General features: G+C 30.9%; 1 protein-coding gene and 1 long non-coding RNA gene across 2 annotated transcripts; both read left to right on the forward strand.

Moving 5' to 3' along the window:
- Nucleotides 1–92: 92 nt before the first annotated feature.
- On the forward strand, nt 93–8,011 carry LOC145313704 (uncharacterized). Its single transcript, XM_080153253.1, has 5 exons — nt 93–292; nt 3,985–4,099; nt 5,448–5,561; nt 5,798–5,875; nt 7,068–8,011. The coding sequence occupies exons 1-5, from the start codon at nt 228–230 to the stop codon at nt 7,389–7,391; spliced, it is 696 nt and encodes a 231-aa protein (XP_080009379.1). The 5' UTR covers nt 93–227; the 3' UTR covers nt 7,392–8,011.
- Nucleotides 8,012–13,049: 5,038 nt separating this feature from the next.
- Nucleotides 13,050–18,306, forward strand: LOC145313705 (uncharacterized). Its single transcript, XR_013877471.1, has 4 exons — nt 13,050–13,198; nt 13,893–13,961; nt 17,289–17,359; nt 17,735–18,306. It is a non-coding gene; the product is annotated as an uncharacterized LOC145313705 (long non-coding RNA).
- Nucleotides 18,307–18,331: the final 25 nt, after the last annotated feature.

Below are 18,331 nucleotides of genomic sequence, written 5' to 3' on the forward strand. Positions count from 1 at the left end.
ATGGGTCCAAAAAACAAGGAACCTATAGGTACCCAATGGGGGGAGGGAGGGTAGGTTTTATATGTAGAGGGAAAAATATGGAAGGAAAGAAAGAAAGAGGGTCTAAAATCCCTTGTAAGGAAAGAGAAAGTTTGTGAGTGGAAAGTGAATGGTGAGCGCGGAATGGATGGTTGTGTTCTCTTCTATAGGAGTTGAATCAACAGTTTGTGCTCACACTTTATACAGAGATGAGGTGGTTCTTTGTGCTCGCTGTACTCGCCACTCTGGCCGCTGGCGCCCACGCTAGAAATAGGTTAGAATTTACGAATATTTAAACATAAAAATAGAACCATTTTAACAGAAAAAATGAAACTTATTCATATATAAAATCCTTAAAAACCTTAATTTCTTTTATTGTACGTATTTGACCCAGTCTACCAAAAAATTGACCTTATTTCATGGCATTTCCCCCCTCCCTCCACCCCCTCTCCATTCTTTTTTTAGCTTGTTAAAGAAAGATTAATGGGATGAAAAGTGAAACTGCTTTGTGTTCCTTTCTTGTTACTAGTTATCATTGGTTATTATTTAGAAAGTTGGCTCAGAATATTATTCATATCTTTAAAGGCAAAGTTTCTCTACATTTAGGGTCGGTCTGCCTGTCCGTAATGATGAGCACTATTCCTGAATTTAGACATGTTAGAATTGCAATATCGTTTTCAAACTTTGCATGACGATTCCTATAACAGTTAGGTACGATTTAAGAGCATAGCAACTCTATAATCTTTACCAGAAACAACGTACGTACGTACTTACGCTGATTTTTTAACTTTTTTTGCAACATATTTGTATAATATAATTATCCAATTCATCCGATTCCCAGAACAATAGGGTACAATAATGAAATCATAACCCCAAAAAAGATAGTATGCTCAGTTGCTGTATCCTGTATTTACTCTACAAGATTTATTGTTCGTTTATCCTTAATTCTGATTTTAGAGCTTTGCTTTTATGAATGTGGTCATCTTTATTTAGAAAAAAATAAAGAGAAAAAAATTCTTCATATCAATGTGATTTTTTTCAGCTAGTTTTAAAATAATATTTTATTGACAAATTAAGTCCAAAGCTAATCTAAATCTAAAGCTTCTACATCCTTTATATTTGGTTTTAAATTATTTTGACTATCGATATACCTCAATTTAATATGAGCAAAAAAAATAAATAGGTATTATTTAAAATGATTCTCGTAGAATGTTTTTTTTTGACAATGTTTGTTCCAACTTGTGACCTAAGCTTTCAATTCCACCTACATTAATGTAATCCAATAATCTATACATGGTTTAAAAGACTAAACGTAGATTTAAATTACCCATTGTTTGCATGATTAATGTATTACACTTTTAAACAATGATGATATTCTATAAAAGGGATACAGGGGTAAGTTAATAGGAGATTTTTATATACATAGAAATAATCAGGGATAAGACAACGGCCGAAAAATTAACGTACATCGGCAATGATGATACACAAAATTACCCCTTCTGTAGATTGAAATTAGTAGTTGAAACGTTTGAACACTCTACTTAATGAACCGACCAATTAAAATTCCTACAGTCCCCAAATTTGTTAAGCCAACGAATAAACAACGCTAATATAAAATTTTGGGGACTAGTGTATTAACAGCCCATTGTCCCCTCTCTCTCTCTGGAAAAAATGTATTGTATAATGTTTTCAAGCACGTTAGCTTCAAAAGAATATTAGTTTATATTTCATTAATCTATCCATGACACAAATATTTCTTTGTGTAGTAGGAAATGCACTTTGGTTGTGGCTTTGAGCTATGCGATTATTTTCATGGGTTCGTAGCCGCATTTCTATTTTAATGCGGTTGCCTGTGGCTGCATATTTGTTAAAGAAAGACGACTTTAGTTCAAATTGATAAAATGAGAAGGCGGTTGCAGCCGCAGATTGTTTCAAATAAACTGCGGATTATACTGCGATTATTAAAATAGCTTGGGCTGCCCTAGAAAAGATTAATAAATAAATGGAAGATTGAATTTGTTTTGAATTTTTTGAGGATAATATTTGAAAATCAGGATTCTTTTGTAAACGTATTAATGTACGATTTTTTGTCTTTGATTGTTAAGTTCACCTCCCCTTCTAAAATACTTTAACTTTCTCTCACTCTCCCTTTTTGTCCTTTTTTAGTGTTCACTCACTTACTAATTTGTACCATGAAAGTTTTTTATAGCGTCTCTAAAAAATGGCGTCATACTGACCTACCATTGGTCAATTAAAATGTATACTGGCCTACCATTGGTAATTTAGTCAGTGTATTGGCCCATCATTGGTCATTTGTATTGAATGTCAATCTTTTTTATAGAGCTTATGTTCCATGTCATCAGAAACATTATTAAATACTCTCTATAAAAACTCTTACTGCGAATATGAAACTCTACGCTTATATGATATTCTGGGGAATCGAAGAAACAGCTTCTATCTTCGTCCTGCGTTCTGCCTCTATCTTTCTCTGACATCGTTAAAATCATTATTCACCACATATAGTAAAAACCATTATTCAAGATAAGATTGTTAAAATTATCTAATGTGACGTTCCATACAACACAGAGACATTTAATGGTTGTGCTTAAAATTTTGTAAATACCTTTTTTAAAAATCAGTAAATCATAGTTTGTTATGTTTAAGGCCAATAAATGAAAAATGGGTAAAAAATGTGAATTTCATTTAGTTTAATTTACTCTCCGCATTTCAAATCCTTATAATAAAGTAACATGATGTTTATCTGTCTGTACCGAATCTCTTGCTAACCGCTGAACCGATAGGTTTCTCCTTTAAAGGTAGCTTCTCATAGGTCTTGGGAAGGCTTACAACTATTTTTGGTGAGAGTATCCTCACCCCCAAAATTTTTTTTACTTTTTCTTTTTAATCTAAAATAAAAATTAGGTTATCTAATTCAAATCCCCCCTCTTCAAGTGCCCCTAGAGGTCTTGAAGGATGAAATTTTGAATTTAGAGAAACATAAAATTACACCCCTCCCCTTTTTTTCCTTACCTCAAACTTTAAATAACTTCCTAGAAAACGAATGAATTGAGTACAAAGGAATGAAAGGCAACAACAATTGAACACTAAATTTTAAAATTGTGTATGTATGAGTAATTTGAATTTGAACTTTTGTTCACATTTTAGCCTTGAAATTTTAGGCATTTTGTAGTTTAGCCTATAAAACACGCTTTGTAAATGTAGATCTCAAATTTCAAAAATGGTATACCTATCTACTTTATAAATTAACCCAACACAGTAGTTAGGTCTGCAAATATCCGTTTATCTAAAGAGAATAATGAGCCAATAAAAAATATGATAAAAATAAATTTATGGAATTAATTGGTATTGATTATACATGAAGTTAAAAAAAGTATAAAAAAAGATTATTATCTTTACTTATATAGAGTTAGTTTCATAGTCACAACTGTATTGTTGAGGGTTATTTTATGTGAATTGAATGGGGGGAAACAATTGATTAATTGAGTTTGAATGAGTTTCAATTTAGAAGGGAAGTGCCTTTTGATTTGGCCTAATCTAGGAAGTAAATCAAAATAGATTTAAATTGATATAATTCATATTATTATACACATTAGATATCATATATTACCACGGAGGGAGGATTAAATTCCATTGAATTAATATACGTATACAACAATTATTTCAGACTTTCAACGGGAGGGATTATTGTTTATTGTCCTACCGCAAAAACCCCTGCATATTACCCATTTTTATAATCATATCATTTCTGTCTTTTGTGATTCTATTTCGAAATATTAATTTTTTGATAAATCTATAATTAATTATAAAATTGTAAGCTAACATATTATTTATAACATATACAGTCCTAATTAAAAAGCTACTTTTCCCTAAATTTACAGTCACCTGTCACAAGTTTTAATTTAGTAAAGTTCTACCAGAATTAATATTAACCTTAATCTTTTTTAGGCCTATCCGTGAAACTGACGAGGTTGATGTTTCCCCAGTTGACACAGTTGTTGAGGATGACAGTGTTGAAGATGCAGTTGCTGCTGATGAGGAGGCAAGAAAGATGAAGAAAAAGGTACAATTCAAGTTAAAATTATAAAATCACATCAAATAATTACGATAAAAGAATTTTTATATCTTAATTTACATTTTCAAGCCGTAAAAATGGCATAAAAGTACATATTTACAACAGAAATTCCCAAATCATGATTTTATATGTAAATTGCCTAATCTTTGAATTTACATTTCATATGACAAGCAAAAACTATTCTCATGCTAAATAATATTTGTTACATAATTCGAATTCCTAAAGGGTTTTTAAATCTTAACAATATATAGATGAAACCTAGCAAATACCCATTAGGAAGACAAGAATTATTCAGTAAAAAATGTCTATATTTTCTCAGAGTTAGGGCTGTTTATTGCAGTAGTCCCCAAAGTTTTATAATAAAGTTCGTATTCTATGAATCTACAACTTTGGAGACTTCAGTGAATTTTGATTGGTTCGTTCATTAAGTTGAGTGTTAAAACGTTTCAACTTCCAATTTTAATCTACAGAAGGGGTAATTTTATGTATCATCATTATTGATGTACATTTATTTATTGGTCATTGTCTTATCTCTTTAGATACCTGATATTTTCTCATAATGTGGCTGTTTTTGCATAATACATAATTAAAATTCATCATTTTTAGTAGCGAAGCTACTCTATAATTCACTTTGTCTGTCCGTCCATCTGTCCGTCAGTCAGTAAGACATTTAGTCAGTAACGCTATGGGGAAAATGGGATTTAATTAAGCTAATATAAAAGATAGAACGCTGAAACTTCTTGATAACATCCCCATTAATATGGAGCATAATTAAGTAGGTATAAAACATCAATAGCGATCAGACTGCTTTTAAGCAGCTTTTCAGCCGCTTTTATTTTTAAAAATTGATTTTCTCGGTTCTTGTGAATGACAGAAGGCTGAAACTTATTGTCATAATTCTATCAATATGGAGCATAGTTAATTATAAAACATCAATAGCGATCGGAATGCTTTTTAGCCGCTTTTACTTTTTCAACAGGTTTTCCTCCTACTAAAGATGCACGGCTGAAACTTCTTGTCAATGTTCCCTTCTTTATGCTCCATAATTAGGTATCAAAAATTTATGGTAGTCTTACTGCTTTTAGGCTACTTTTTAGCTGCTTTTCTTTTTTAAACTTTTAGACATAAACCTTCATTTTTTATGGTTTAGTCATTTTAAGTTTTTGCATATTTAATTGCTTATATCTCTCTTTCTTTCTTTTTTATTATAACAGATAATCTGCTCTATAACTCATTTTGTTCGTTTGTCTATTTCATAATAGATTTTGCGCTTCGCTACTTATGGATGTTGTCATCCTTGTTTCTATATTATCATCGAAAAAACTATTATCATCAGGATAACGCCAAGAAAGAAGAATCCGAGGACACCGAGATGGTTGAAGCTGATGAAGATGAGGAGATGATGAGCTGTGACAGCTGTTCAAAGAATGTTTTCAAGTCCTCTAACAAGGTGAACATTTTCTGCCATAAATTAACTATATAGTTCTTTTTGTAGCCCTAGCTCCTAGGGCTCTAGACCTGCATGGCTAATGCTACCTTACTTAAAAAGATATAAGCTAAAAAAATATCAGAAGTTACTTTTTAAAAACAAACTTTAATATTTAATGCTATCTTTATATAAGTGTTCATCATAGCACCCTTGTTTAGCTTTCCTTACTTGGGTTAATAATAAATATTTTATTTTAGTTGTTTTGCAAAGCCTGTTCCTCCAAGAAGAACAAGAAGAGAGCTTGTGATAAGTGTAAAAATGCCGAAACCTTCAGGGTAAGATTTTAAAACTAGTTTGGTGCTTTTACACAGAAGACCTGTTGAGTACTGGTAACCACACACCTACTTAAAAGAATTAGAAAGAAGGAGATGAACGGGGACTTTTTACTTACTTAATCAATTCTGTGTGCTTTAACCCTGTGGGGGCTACACAGTACCCATTATAACCTAACTTAACCTCAAAAAATAAGTAAACCAAAAACTAACACTCCTCCTCCCTCCCCTCCCCAAAAAAAAAAAAAAAAAAAAATAGGATTGTTTGGGGTTATCAGTGCTCAATAAGGTTCTTTGTGTGAATATTTTCCACACTTCTATAAACATTCTAGCATTTAAATACAAATCAGTCTTCTTAGTTCAAGGGTGGAAGAGAAGAGAAAATAAAATTTTATAAAATATAAAAGAAATACAAGAGAAGCTCTGCTACTTAAAATTGCACTGTACAGTGTACAAAAAAGATTAAACATCATGTCATTATTCTATTATTATGATGGCTTGCACTAAGTTTTAATTTTACACTGCTGTAAAATTAGCAGGGATATATGCTTAGGACAATGGAAAATAAAATGCTAACCCCCCTCCAAATCTTTTCCTAAAAAGGACCAAGTGTAGTTTCTTTTTCTATAAATATTTATCAAATAAATCTTCAATTTACTGTTCCCTGAAAATTAATAATAAGGAAGAGTTTGAAAAGGCTGGTACAGCTCTGTTGAAATCAAATTTACCAGTGATTAAATCAAGGTCGGATATTAATCATAAGTGTTCTAGTGGGGTTCTAGTATTATATAGAGGCATATGATTATGTTAAGCTTACCTTTTGGTATATTTTGACTTTGCTGTTCTTTCTATTTTTGTGCATCTCAGCTATCTATCTTTCTATCCTTATTTGTTCATTTTTTCCTTTACTTTCTGAATATTTGTTTATTTTCTCTTCCTCTCTATCTCTCTGTCTGTCTGTCTGTCTGTCTGTCTGTCTGTCTGTCTTTCTATCTATCTATCTCTCTGTCTCTGTGTCTGTCTCTCTTTCTCTCATTCTTTCTTTCTCATACTTTCAATTTCCCTCTTTCTTTTCTTTTCTCGTGTTTAACTTAAAGGAGAATCTCAATCAAATTTAATTTTCAAAAGATAGTATTGGTCTACTAACAGCTAAAGAGATAACTATTTTTTTTATTTTTCATAAACTTTGTTTTAGAATAAACATTCTGGTCTGTGCAAGTCTCTGTGCAGCAGTGATGAAGAGGAGGAAGAATTAGACGAACTCGTTGACTCTGTCGTCGAAGAGGTTGTCGAAGAGGTCGTCAAGAACAACAAGAACAAGAAGAAGAACCACAAGAACAAGAATAAGAACAAGAAGAAGGTCAGCATGGTCGTTGAGATGGACGAGGATGAGGACTATGTCGAGGATCTTGAGGAGGAGGCCGTCGAGAAGACCCAGGATGAGATTAATGACGAGAAGCTGGGCGTCTTCGGCAAGATTCTGAAGGCCCTCATTGTTGCCAATACCTGGGTCAGATAAGAAAAAATCTCCCAGTTATTTTTCTCCGAATTTTCGCGGATTTTTAAAATGCCTTTGAGAAAAAAAAATAATCTTGACTTTGTTAAGATTCCAACTGGCATAATATTAGCTTCTGACAACTGTAGCTAACAAATTTAGTTTTTAAGTTTAAAAATAAAGTATATGGACAAAATTAGAACAGAAATCTCATGGACTTATTTATATATTTTACAAGACCAAATAAACCACATGGACAACCTTTGTTATTGTTATGTTACCGCATTATTGTATTGTATCTTTTTTGAGCACCCTTTTTCTATTGTTTTCATTATGAGTGTATTTTAGTCTGCTGTTGTTATTTTTTTTTGGTGAAGGTTCTTTGAACCCGGCTCAAGTCTCAAGCAATCATTATTTAGTATTCTAATCTTTGAGTCACATAAGATTATTATAGTTAACTAATGATACAAAAATGACTTCTTTTGTCCTACCAAGGACAAAATTAGGCAAAGGTGCTTGAGTATTTGAGCTGGGTTAACACACTGATGAATCATTTCTTGGTGATTTCAGTAAATTTTGTGTGATTGTTGGACTGTTATGGATGTTTTGTTACTTGTTTACGAATAAATGTTTAATGTTTTTAATATTGTTTCTCGTATTCATTCGAATCCGGCGGATAGGAACCGGTTCTCATCCAAACGAAAAAACTATGTCTAGCATGTATTATATCCAGCTTTCTACGAATATAGAAATGTACAATCATAAGATTAAAACCAGTTTTTTTTCAGCCGGTGCCTACGGCACCTCCGGGCAAAAAAAAACTAGTTTTAATCTCATAATTGTACTTTCTATATCCGCGGAAAGCCGTTTATAATACGATGCGAGAAATAACTATTCTTTTTTACATTGTTGATTATGAAATAGAAAAATTAAAATAACGGAAGAGATTTTTCCTAAAAAATCTCGCAACCTAATCTTTATGATTAAAAAAAGAATTTTAAATAAAAGTAAGCAAATCACTAAAGCAATATTTAACAATTTAAAAAAAACAGAAAGTAATCTAATAGAAGTAATGTTAATATAAATTCATTCCCGTAACCTAACTTTAAGACATCCTGGTAATGATTTAAGAGTTACTACGCTTCTAAGTTCACACCACATTTATTTGAATCTGTAAATAAAGTTTATTATCAACAGGACTATTTTAACATATCCAAATATACGGAAAAAGCTTTTTCATAAACGGATGGATGGACATTGGTTATAGTTCGAATTTTAAACACCATACAGTTAATAGAATATTTGACCTACATAATAAAACATATTTTTAGTCTTAAAGGTTGATAATAATGATTATTTATAACAAATATTATTATATACAATGTCAATAATTATTGATATCATTTATTGTATTGTAAAGAACAAACATTGCAGATATTGATTAGAAAAAGAGTTCTGGAATATTAGTAATGGAAAAAATATTGAAATGATTCTTAGGCCTAAAAATTGAGGGGATTCTATTCGCTCACTAAAGTTTCTGCAACTAATCTAAAGGGGTTCAAATCACTTTTAGAAATATTTCACACTATAAAGTGTTTTCTAGTATTCATTCGAATCCGGTGGATAGGAACCGGTTCTCATCAGTTTTTTTAGCCGGTGCCTTTGGCACTTCAGGGCTAAAAAACTAGTTTTAATCTCATAATTGTACATTCTATGTCCGCGGAAAGCCGTTTATAATACGATGCGAGAAATAACTATTAGGTTTTCCATCTCCCAAAAGATGAATTGCCCAGAAATGTAAATACAATCATAGTCAGATTACAACCCATAACCCCACATACGAGATGATAAAAACTTAGAGAAACAAAATCTTAGAAACATTAGTTAATACAAAAAGTGTAACTAAATATGATGACATATTACAGCAATTTTTTTTCTTTCTGAGTCCATACCTTTTATACTTGCAAAAAATTAGGTCTCAATGACATAAAACTATGGTTGTAGCAAATTTACTTTTGATTTTTCAATGCCATGTAAGCTAAAATTTTTAAAAGCGAAGCTTTTCTATAATTAGGGTTGGTCCGTCCGTCCGAGATAGATAGCTTTTATTGGTTAATTTAGGCATGTTAGAATTGTCCTATCACTTTGCATGGTGATTCCTGTAGTAGTTAGGTACGATTTAGAAAGCGTAGCAACTCTATAATCATTACCAGAATGTCCGTACGTCCATTTTAAACATGTTGATTTTTCTACTTTTTTAAAAACAAATTTTTATGTGATCTAATTATCCGTTTGATCTGATTTTTGGTATATTGATTCCTGGGACAACAAAGAACAATATTTAAGCGAAGCAACTCTATAATCAAGTCCTAAAAATGTAAGTTTGTCCATAAACATTATCCTAAATCAAGCAGTTTTTCAACAAATTTATTTATAATTTTGCTTTGACTCTTAAACTTTTATATTCTGATTATTCAGTTTAGACACTATACAAGTGTTAATGTCCGTTAAGCTCCATACATTATATACTACTTGCGGATACGCCCTTATAAGCCTTTAGGGTAGCACTGTTGGTAAGGGGGAGGGAGGAAGCGGTCGATCAACCCCCATCCCATTTAAAGTTTAAGTAAAGACCTATGAGAAGCTATATTATGAAGAAGAAGCATATCGGTTCAGCGGTTAGCAAGATTCTTTGGTACAGACAGGCACACACACACAGATCTTGTCACTTTAGTATATAGATTTATGATCTGTCTTTACAGTAATTAATTCAGTACTTTTGTCTAGAGGTGCTAACCATTTAATATTAAACAAACATTTATATTAAGGTTGTCATGAGCCTAACATAATAGTTGTTGCTAACTCAGCGGTTTCATCAAATTATAACTGACCAGCACAAATGTTATTTTGACTTACTGCATATTATTTAAACTGGGAGAATCTACATATAAATATTTAAGGTTGGTGTTAACAGAAGCTGAATAATAAAAAAAGTAAAAAAAAGCGGCTAGAAATCAGACAAGAAACTGCTTATCTGCCGTTGTTATTAAGAGATCAGCCATGCCACATAATTTGGGAAATATATATGCTGCTACTGAAAAAAATATGTCATTAAATTTTGGTATAAGATACATACAACTTTATACTAAAATTTAAAGGCGATAGACTACATTATTAAGTTAAGTAGTTAGTTTTTGTCTGAAGCTAAAGTTTTTATTTTTAAAATTGTTTTTGACAATTTCCTGGTTACCTTAATAAGGGAAGGAAAGAAAATTTACCTAAAACCATCCTTCCACTTTGAAATATAGTGGCCTAAAACCATCCCGGAACCTATGTAAAGCCTCACCAACTTAATAATCGAGATCTTAAAGGACAAAAACCAAAAAAACATAGTCAGAATATTTTTGTAGTAAAATAAGGGATATAAAAATTAAACCTCTGAACATACTTTTAATATTTTTAAAAAAAATTCCTTTTTTATTAATGGACAATTTGACCTTAACAAAACTTGTGTTAAATTGTATAAAATGTCATGGAATATTCGTATGAGTTTTATTTTGATTTATACGCCGAAAATACTTTTGTTTGTTGTGATAGCCCGCTGCAAGGGTAAACAGAGGATACAAGCAATAGAATACACACGGATAAAGTCATTTTTAAGTTGTCTGTTTTTATTTTTGAAAAAAATCATTGATTTTTAGTTTATTGAAATATTGTAATTTTATATTAGTAAAAATCAAAGTAACTAAGTTTTGGATGGCATCGTGTCATAAGTAAAGATGTTAACAAAGAGTGATTTGTCTAGTATTCGTTACTTTCCCTTAGTGTTTTTTTTGTATTTAAACTAAAATTAGATATGCTTAAAGGTCTCAAAAAATAACTGAATTTAATCCCAAAATTAGTTTTCGGCTTTTTTTGTCTATAACTTGATGCAACACAGAAATATATATTATTTACAGAAAGGGAGGGAAAAAAGAGAAAGAGCCTTTTTAATTGGGTAGAGGGAAATAAGAGGGGTCAAGAATGGTGCTAATTCATTTCCGCAAATCAATACATTATAAAATCTTGCCTAATAAACGCTGTTGAAAATAACACCGTCAAATTTATTTTTTGCTACTAGTGGTTGCGCTATAGAATCAAGGGACCCTGTGTTTAAAGCGTTAGGTGAAGACACAAAAATAGCCTAAAACCATCCTAAAACTCAAATCTATAATGAAAATAGTATAAATTCATACTGGCATCTGAATAAAGCTCCCCTGAATGGAGAACTGAACATGTTGAGTAGTTATTAAAATCCCAAGCTACAGACACAAAACTTTATATTAGGATTATTAAACAATAACCACCTCTAATTGATTTGCTATATTTTTCCCTTTAATAATGAAACGTAACATGTAGATGTGATTATACACGTACTTGTATGCACACCATCAAGTATATGCGAGGAAAATTCTGTTATCAGTTTTCACTCGTTAATGTTTATATGTATAACAAATTATGCAAAAGTTTTTAGGTGAAAAATCAATAGTGGCTGAAATGATCTCCTATTGAAGTCTAGTATAAAAGACACAAAATCTAATTTATTTTCAAAATCGAATATCTAAGATTCCATTTTAAAACTCTTTTATTTGATATTTATAAGCTCAAATTAGTATTTTTCTGATCGGATTGATGATATAATTTTTTGTAAAGATTATCTATTGAGTAGCGCAATGTATTATTTTAGCCGCACTATTTTGGTGTTACATTTTACAATATCTCAGCTGTTATAAAAGGTAGCCAGCCTTTTCATATAATTTAACTACGAAAAGATTATTGTGATAAAGCCATATACATTTATTTATATAAATGGATTATTTAATTAATTTGATAAGTGTTTGTTTAATATATACCATAAAAAAATAAAAAGAAAGATTTTTATGCTATTTTCAATTTTATTATGCGTATATAAGTTCGATTTCATGTTACAGAAAATTTTTTTTTGTATAAAGATATCAATTTTATTATAATGTTTGTTTGCTAAAAGTTTCAGATAAAAATATGAAGTGAAATTCTCAAGTAATTTCTATCAAACTTGTAATATATTTTTAATCGTCCTTTTTCTTAAAAAAATGAGAAAAAAATCTTAGAATTCTTGTTTAAAATTATAAAAAACATGTTATTATGAAAAAGGAAAACTTCCATGACAAGGTTTGATTAAAAAAGGTTAGATCAGGGGCGTGTAGAGGATGGGTTTAGAGTTTTGTCAATATAAAAAAATAAGAGTAGTAAGACTACCTTTGGATCATGGTAAGAAAAAGAAGTAGCAGGTTTTGTCGTATTTTCACAGTAGCTTTTGGTAGGTTATTTAAGATTAGATAAATGTTAATGATCCCATCAGGTTTATGAAATTGGCCCCGCAGGGTTAGAATCCCCCTCAGGGGCTAGAAATAGGAGAAATGCTACGGTGAAAATAGAACGAAACCCACTTCTTCGTTTTTTCTTTCCATGATCCTTATCTTTTTTAAAAAGTTCATTGAGTTAGGGATGGAGGGGACATTGTTGGTATAATTAATTTACAACCCTTTTATCCGAAAAAAAAAGAATTTCACATATATCACTTTTGGGGGAGATTAAAATGTTGAAAAACTACTATTAAGCTTCATGGAAAAGAATAACCTGTATAAAAAAATAATCTTAAACTCTTATAACACCCATCATGGAACTATCCCCTTTAGCAGTTAATGTGAATGATGTCCAATGGTAGAACTATTGTAATTTGAAAGATGTCCAATGGTAGCACTATTGTAATGGGAAGAATTACAACCACACAAGAAAATAGAGATGGAAAGGTAAATAACATAGTACATTAATAAATCTGCAAGAATAAGATTCTCTAAAAAATATTTTAATAGTTATTTCTCGCATCGTATTATAAACGGCTTTCCGCGGATATAGAAAGTACAAATATGAGATTAAAACTAGTTTTTTTAGCCCCGAGGTGCCGGAGGCACCGGCTAAAAAAACTGGTTTTAATCTTATGATTGTACATTTCTATATTCGTAGAGAGCTGGATATAATACGATGCTAGACATAGTTTTTTCGCATGGATGAGAACCGGTTTCTATCCACCGGATTCGAATGAATACGAGAAATTGTATTACCATTTAACACTGTCTCTTAAACTAACTCATAAATGCATTTTCTTGTGTTCATATGATAAATAACTAAAAATCACGAAACCTTTATCAAAATAAGTACTTTATAGCATTACCGACAGACTAACTGACTAAGTGACCTGTATTTCGATGTTTTATGAAATAAGTTATCTTCACAAACAAAATCAACAGCAGAAAAAATCACATTTCCCTTTATGCGCTAGGAACTAATGGATGGACGGACAGACGGAGAAATTTAATAATAGAGTAGTTTTGATGCTTCTAACAAACCTTTTTAATGACCTTACACGATATTTGCTTCAAGAAGAACCATATCAGTTCAGCAATGAACGAGAACTTTTTATGAATTTAAATAATTTGTTTTTAGGGTGACTATCTTTCTGGTCTTAATCTGACGAATGTTATAAACTCACATGACAAAAAAGAATCACAAGCAGTAAGTATTTCAATTATATTAGCTGCCAACAGGGCTCGGCAGCAACGCATCAGCCGAGCTAAAGTCTCAGGGAAATCAACCTTTATCAATTGTAAAAAAAAAAGGTTGAAGTCAAAACATGTAACCGAACAATATGACAAGCCTTCTGTAAAAAAAAGATTCAAAGCATCTAAACGGGTTTGAATTTGAGGCTTAGTGACGGCTGACTCACCGTTGCTGATCCCTTGCCGCCGCGAAGTATATGTCTTAAGCCTCTAAGCAGCTAGGAATTGATAGTAAGGGGATATTCACGACTTTTTAAGCTTGAATTTAAAGGACGCCTGCAAGAACTCCCACGCTTTAACTGCTGAAAGACTGCCACAAGTAGACCCAATACCCCAAATTTGAAGCCTTCAGCTTCAATAACAAGAAAGTTCTAGGCATTTCAAAATAGCATTTTATGTACATTGATATTTTGAAAGATTTCCAATGCTCATAAAAGAAAAAACAATTGTAAATTACGTCGCCTAGACACAAAATTATATCCTTATCTTTGTCAGAAACTTAGATTACCGGTAACTGATTACATTTTTGCATTAAAAACACCACATTTCATAGTCAAAATCTATGAAAAAAATCGATTTAAATTGCATTTTTAAACGAAAATCATAGCGGACACAAAGGGGGAAACTTATACAAGCTCAGCTGTGATTGGTTGTTAAGCTGATTCAGCCTTCTGATTGGCTACAGTACACTCGGTACAATGCAAGTTAAACTTAATTTTTTTTAATGATTTTGACTATGAAAATGGGTATTTTTATTGTAAAAATATAATTAGTTACGGGCAACGTAAATTTATGACAAAAATAAGCTTATAATTTTGTTTCTAGGCCACGTAGTTTAATTTCAAAATTTCTAACATTAGCATTAAATTTCTTTCAAAATTTCCATTGTATATAAAATCTCAATTTAAAATGCCTAGAACTTTTTTGTTATAGAAGCTGAAGGCTTCAAATTTGGGGTAATGGGTCTATTTGTGACAGTCTTTCAGCAGTCAAAGTGTAGTATTTCTTGCAGGCTTCCTTTAAAGGTTCTCTTTGAAAGTGATATTTATTGAATAAAAGGAAAGCCTTGGCATATGACATAATTAATAAATACAAAGTTACGACTTCCAGTCAAAGGTTATGCAACTAATGGTTTGGTTGTCTACCAGCTGATAGATTTAAATACAATTGATAAGTATGCCCAATATTTATGATTCTAGCTATATTAGGTAGTTTTACCTTAATTTTACAAGTAATGAAACTACTGCAACTGTATGATGTATGTTTGAATTATCGCTATAAGTACATACATATGTTGATAGAAATAGGCCAAATATGCAATTATCAGATTGTTGTTGTTTTTTTCCTTTGAAAATAAGAATAACCAATTTGTACAATTTTATAAAGCATCACATTCATACAGTATGTCTTTATTGCGTTCTGTACATCATATGTCTGAATTTCAAGAATGTTTCAGTACAAAAAACATGGAAAAAAACGTCGTAGCTTTTCTCCTATTTCTAGCTCCTGCGGGGTCTCTAACCCTGCGGGGCAATCATTGACGTTTACTTAAACTCAAATAACAAAAGCTCCTGTGAAAATACGACGAAATCTGCTACTTCATTTTCTTTCCATGATCCGGTTTTTTTTATTAGCTTTCATATTTTATGGTCGAGTCTATGTACTCTAACATAACCGAATTCTGAGGTCCACTAGTATGAACATGTAAAAGAGAGATGATTTTATAATATATTTTGAAGAAAAAATGACGTCAATCAATACCATTAATATCAATAATAATATATCTATAATATTTTTGCGCAGAAGGTCTATTGCGCATAATTTAAACACACAAAACGTGTTCTGTATAGCATAGGTTTTCTTAAGCTGTCTGTAACTATGTAACGTGAGGATATCTCTTTTTATTTTTGTACTCTTCCTTGTAAATCTGAAATGATTAATATTCAATATCAATGGATTTAATAAGAAGTGGCCGTGGCTGACTTATCGACATGCTACTCTGTAAACAAGATATTTCATATAATTTTATTTCATTGAATGTGTAATATAAGGATTTGAAAAAATATGTAAAATAAAAATGTTATTGCTTTTTATTCTTGTTTTTATACAAAATGTTCAGAGTACTAATAGTATAGGAATATTAAAATTAATGAATAATAATCATAATTTGCAACAAAGCCTAAAATAAGGTATGACCGTAGCACATTGTAAGAAAAAAATATCTAAACTGAAATCCTTAACCCTGATAAATCAGGAAGGAGGGGAAAGATCTTTTTTCAGTCTCATATCTGTTTTTGAAAGCTAATGAATAAGAAAACGTTATTATAAAATTTGGGGACTTGTGTAATAAACAGTCCATTGTCCCCTCTCTCTCTGATCCTGGCGGCATTAGGCTGTACTTTTTATGGTAATCGTCTTTCATTATTCTAAAATAGCTTTTAACACTTGATTCGATTACGCAGATTCAATGTTTAATTTAATTTGATTGTTTATCTTATTTTTCCACACTTTTACTTTATGTTTTTACCGCAATTCATGTAATATTACTCACCGCGGAAAGCATAGGTTTAACAAAATAAAAACTGTGGTACCAGGGATTTATTTATTAATTGTAATCAATTTAGTTGATTCAACTTCTGTATTTACTTTAGAAGCAAAGAAAGTAATTTTTTCACAATTTAACCCCTTTATTTAGTAGTCGATTCGATCGTATACTGTAAAGACGCAGCCGTTGGTAGTAGACGGGAAAACAGCGACCGCAGATCTTCACAAAATTTATATATGACAGTTAATATTTGGGATAAACTAAAAAATTCAGGCACAGCAGCCTTCTAAGTTTCCTGGAAACCTGCAGGATCATACATGGAAACTAAAATTGGCTTAGAAATTCATATTTTATAAATGTGGTATATTTTTATTATAATACTTGGTTTCAATCTGATTCAATATTATTAATCTAAGTTAAGATGTACTATCTTGCTATAATACCTGGTTTCTATCTGATTCTATATTATTTATCTATGTTTAGATGTACTATCTTGCTCTAATACTTGGTTTCTATCTGATTCTATATTTTAATTTATGTTTAGATGTACTATCTATCAAGCTCTTATACTTGGTTTCTATCTGATTCTATATTATTAATTTATGTTTAGATGTACTATCTATCAAGCTCTTATACTTGGTTTCTATCTGATTCTATTTTGTTAATCTATGTTTAGATGTGCTATCTAGCTCTTATACTAGGTTTCTATCTGATTCTATATTATTAATTTTTGTTTAGATGTACTATCTAGCTCTAATACTTGGATTCTATCTAATTCTCATGCTTTTTGTACTTTTAAATCACGTCAGGTAATATTTATTATATTCTTTATATACACACTTTTTTGATTCTGCTGAAAAAAAGATTGGGATAGATATCAAACAATTCAAATGAATTGACCGATTTCATTTAGCCACTTTTCTTAGGCCCTTTAAATGGACCGTCAAAGCACAGCCCTCTCCAAAAAATTTAATTTAATCTATAGAAACTAGGTAGCTTTCACCAACAAAGAAATTAATTCGGGAAAAAATCACGAAACCTATACGTGATTTTCAGCTGTCGTTGGGGGGGGGGGGGTGGTTAATACTGGACGACCTTTTGTTGTATAAAACTTATTCCTGGGTAGCGATGCTCTAAAGTAATGACAAAACTTTTGAATATAATATTTAAATACTTTTTTTCAGGAAGAAATACAACATTCACAACTGCCATGATTTTTGTATCTACCTATCACATTTATTCAGCTGTTAAATTTTTAATTTTAGAAGTTGAGCTACTCTTTAACTAATAAAGCCAGTCCTCTAGAATTGAGGAAACATGGTATTCTTTGTCTGTATTTTTCCAATTTACATTTTCAGTTAATGCCTTTTGAATAATTTTAGAAGATTTTTCTGATTTTTAAGCATTTGCTTTAAACAATTTTTAACGGTCTGTCTGATTAGCCTTGTAATGTTGAAAAATACTTCGCTACTTTTGGACGGTGCCATCCTTTTTGTATAGTATATAGAATATATATCACAGGTATATTAATGAAAAAGTAAACTAAATTGTTAATAGTTTGACTAATTTCGGTATTTTTCTAATAGTCGCTAATCATTAAGGTTGTTCAATACTTATAATGCACAAATAATTGTGAATATAATATTATTTTTATCATTTTAAACTTTGAAATACATTCAGGTATTGTTATCACCGTTTTAACATTAAAAATTTAGTTATATTTGAATTGTGATTCTAATAAATTTTATTAATATGTTTTATTTATTCTTTATTATATCCTC

The sequence above is a fragment of the Acartia tonsa genome, chromosome 3 (assembly GCF_053477335.1).
Source record: "Acartia tonsa isolate MP-2025a chromosome 3, ASM5347733v1, whole genome shotgun sequence".
In the NCBI taxonomy this organism is placed as follows: Eukaryota; Metazoa; Arthropoda; class Copepoda; order Calanoida; family Acartiidae; genus Acartia; species Acartia tonsa.

Bases quoted from the DNA above. Each gene is read 5' to 3' on its own strand.
- LOC145313704 (XM_080153253.1), top strand. From the start codon at position 228: ATGAGGTGGTTCTTTGTGCTCGCTGTACTCGCCACTCTGGCCGCTGGC. The intron at 293-3,984 runs GTTAGAATTTAC...AATCTTTTTTAG, and splicing joins GGCGCCCACGCTAGAAATAG to GCCTATCCGTGAAACTGACG. The intron at 5,876-7,067 runs GTAAGATTTTAA...ACTTTGTTTTAG, and splicing joins AAAATGCCGAAACCTTCAGG to AATAAACATTCTGGTCTGTG.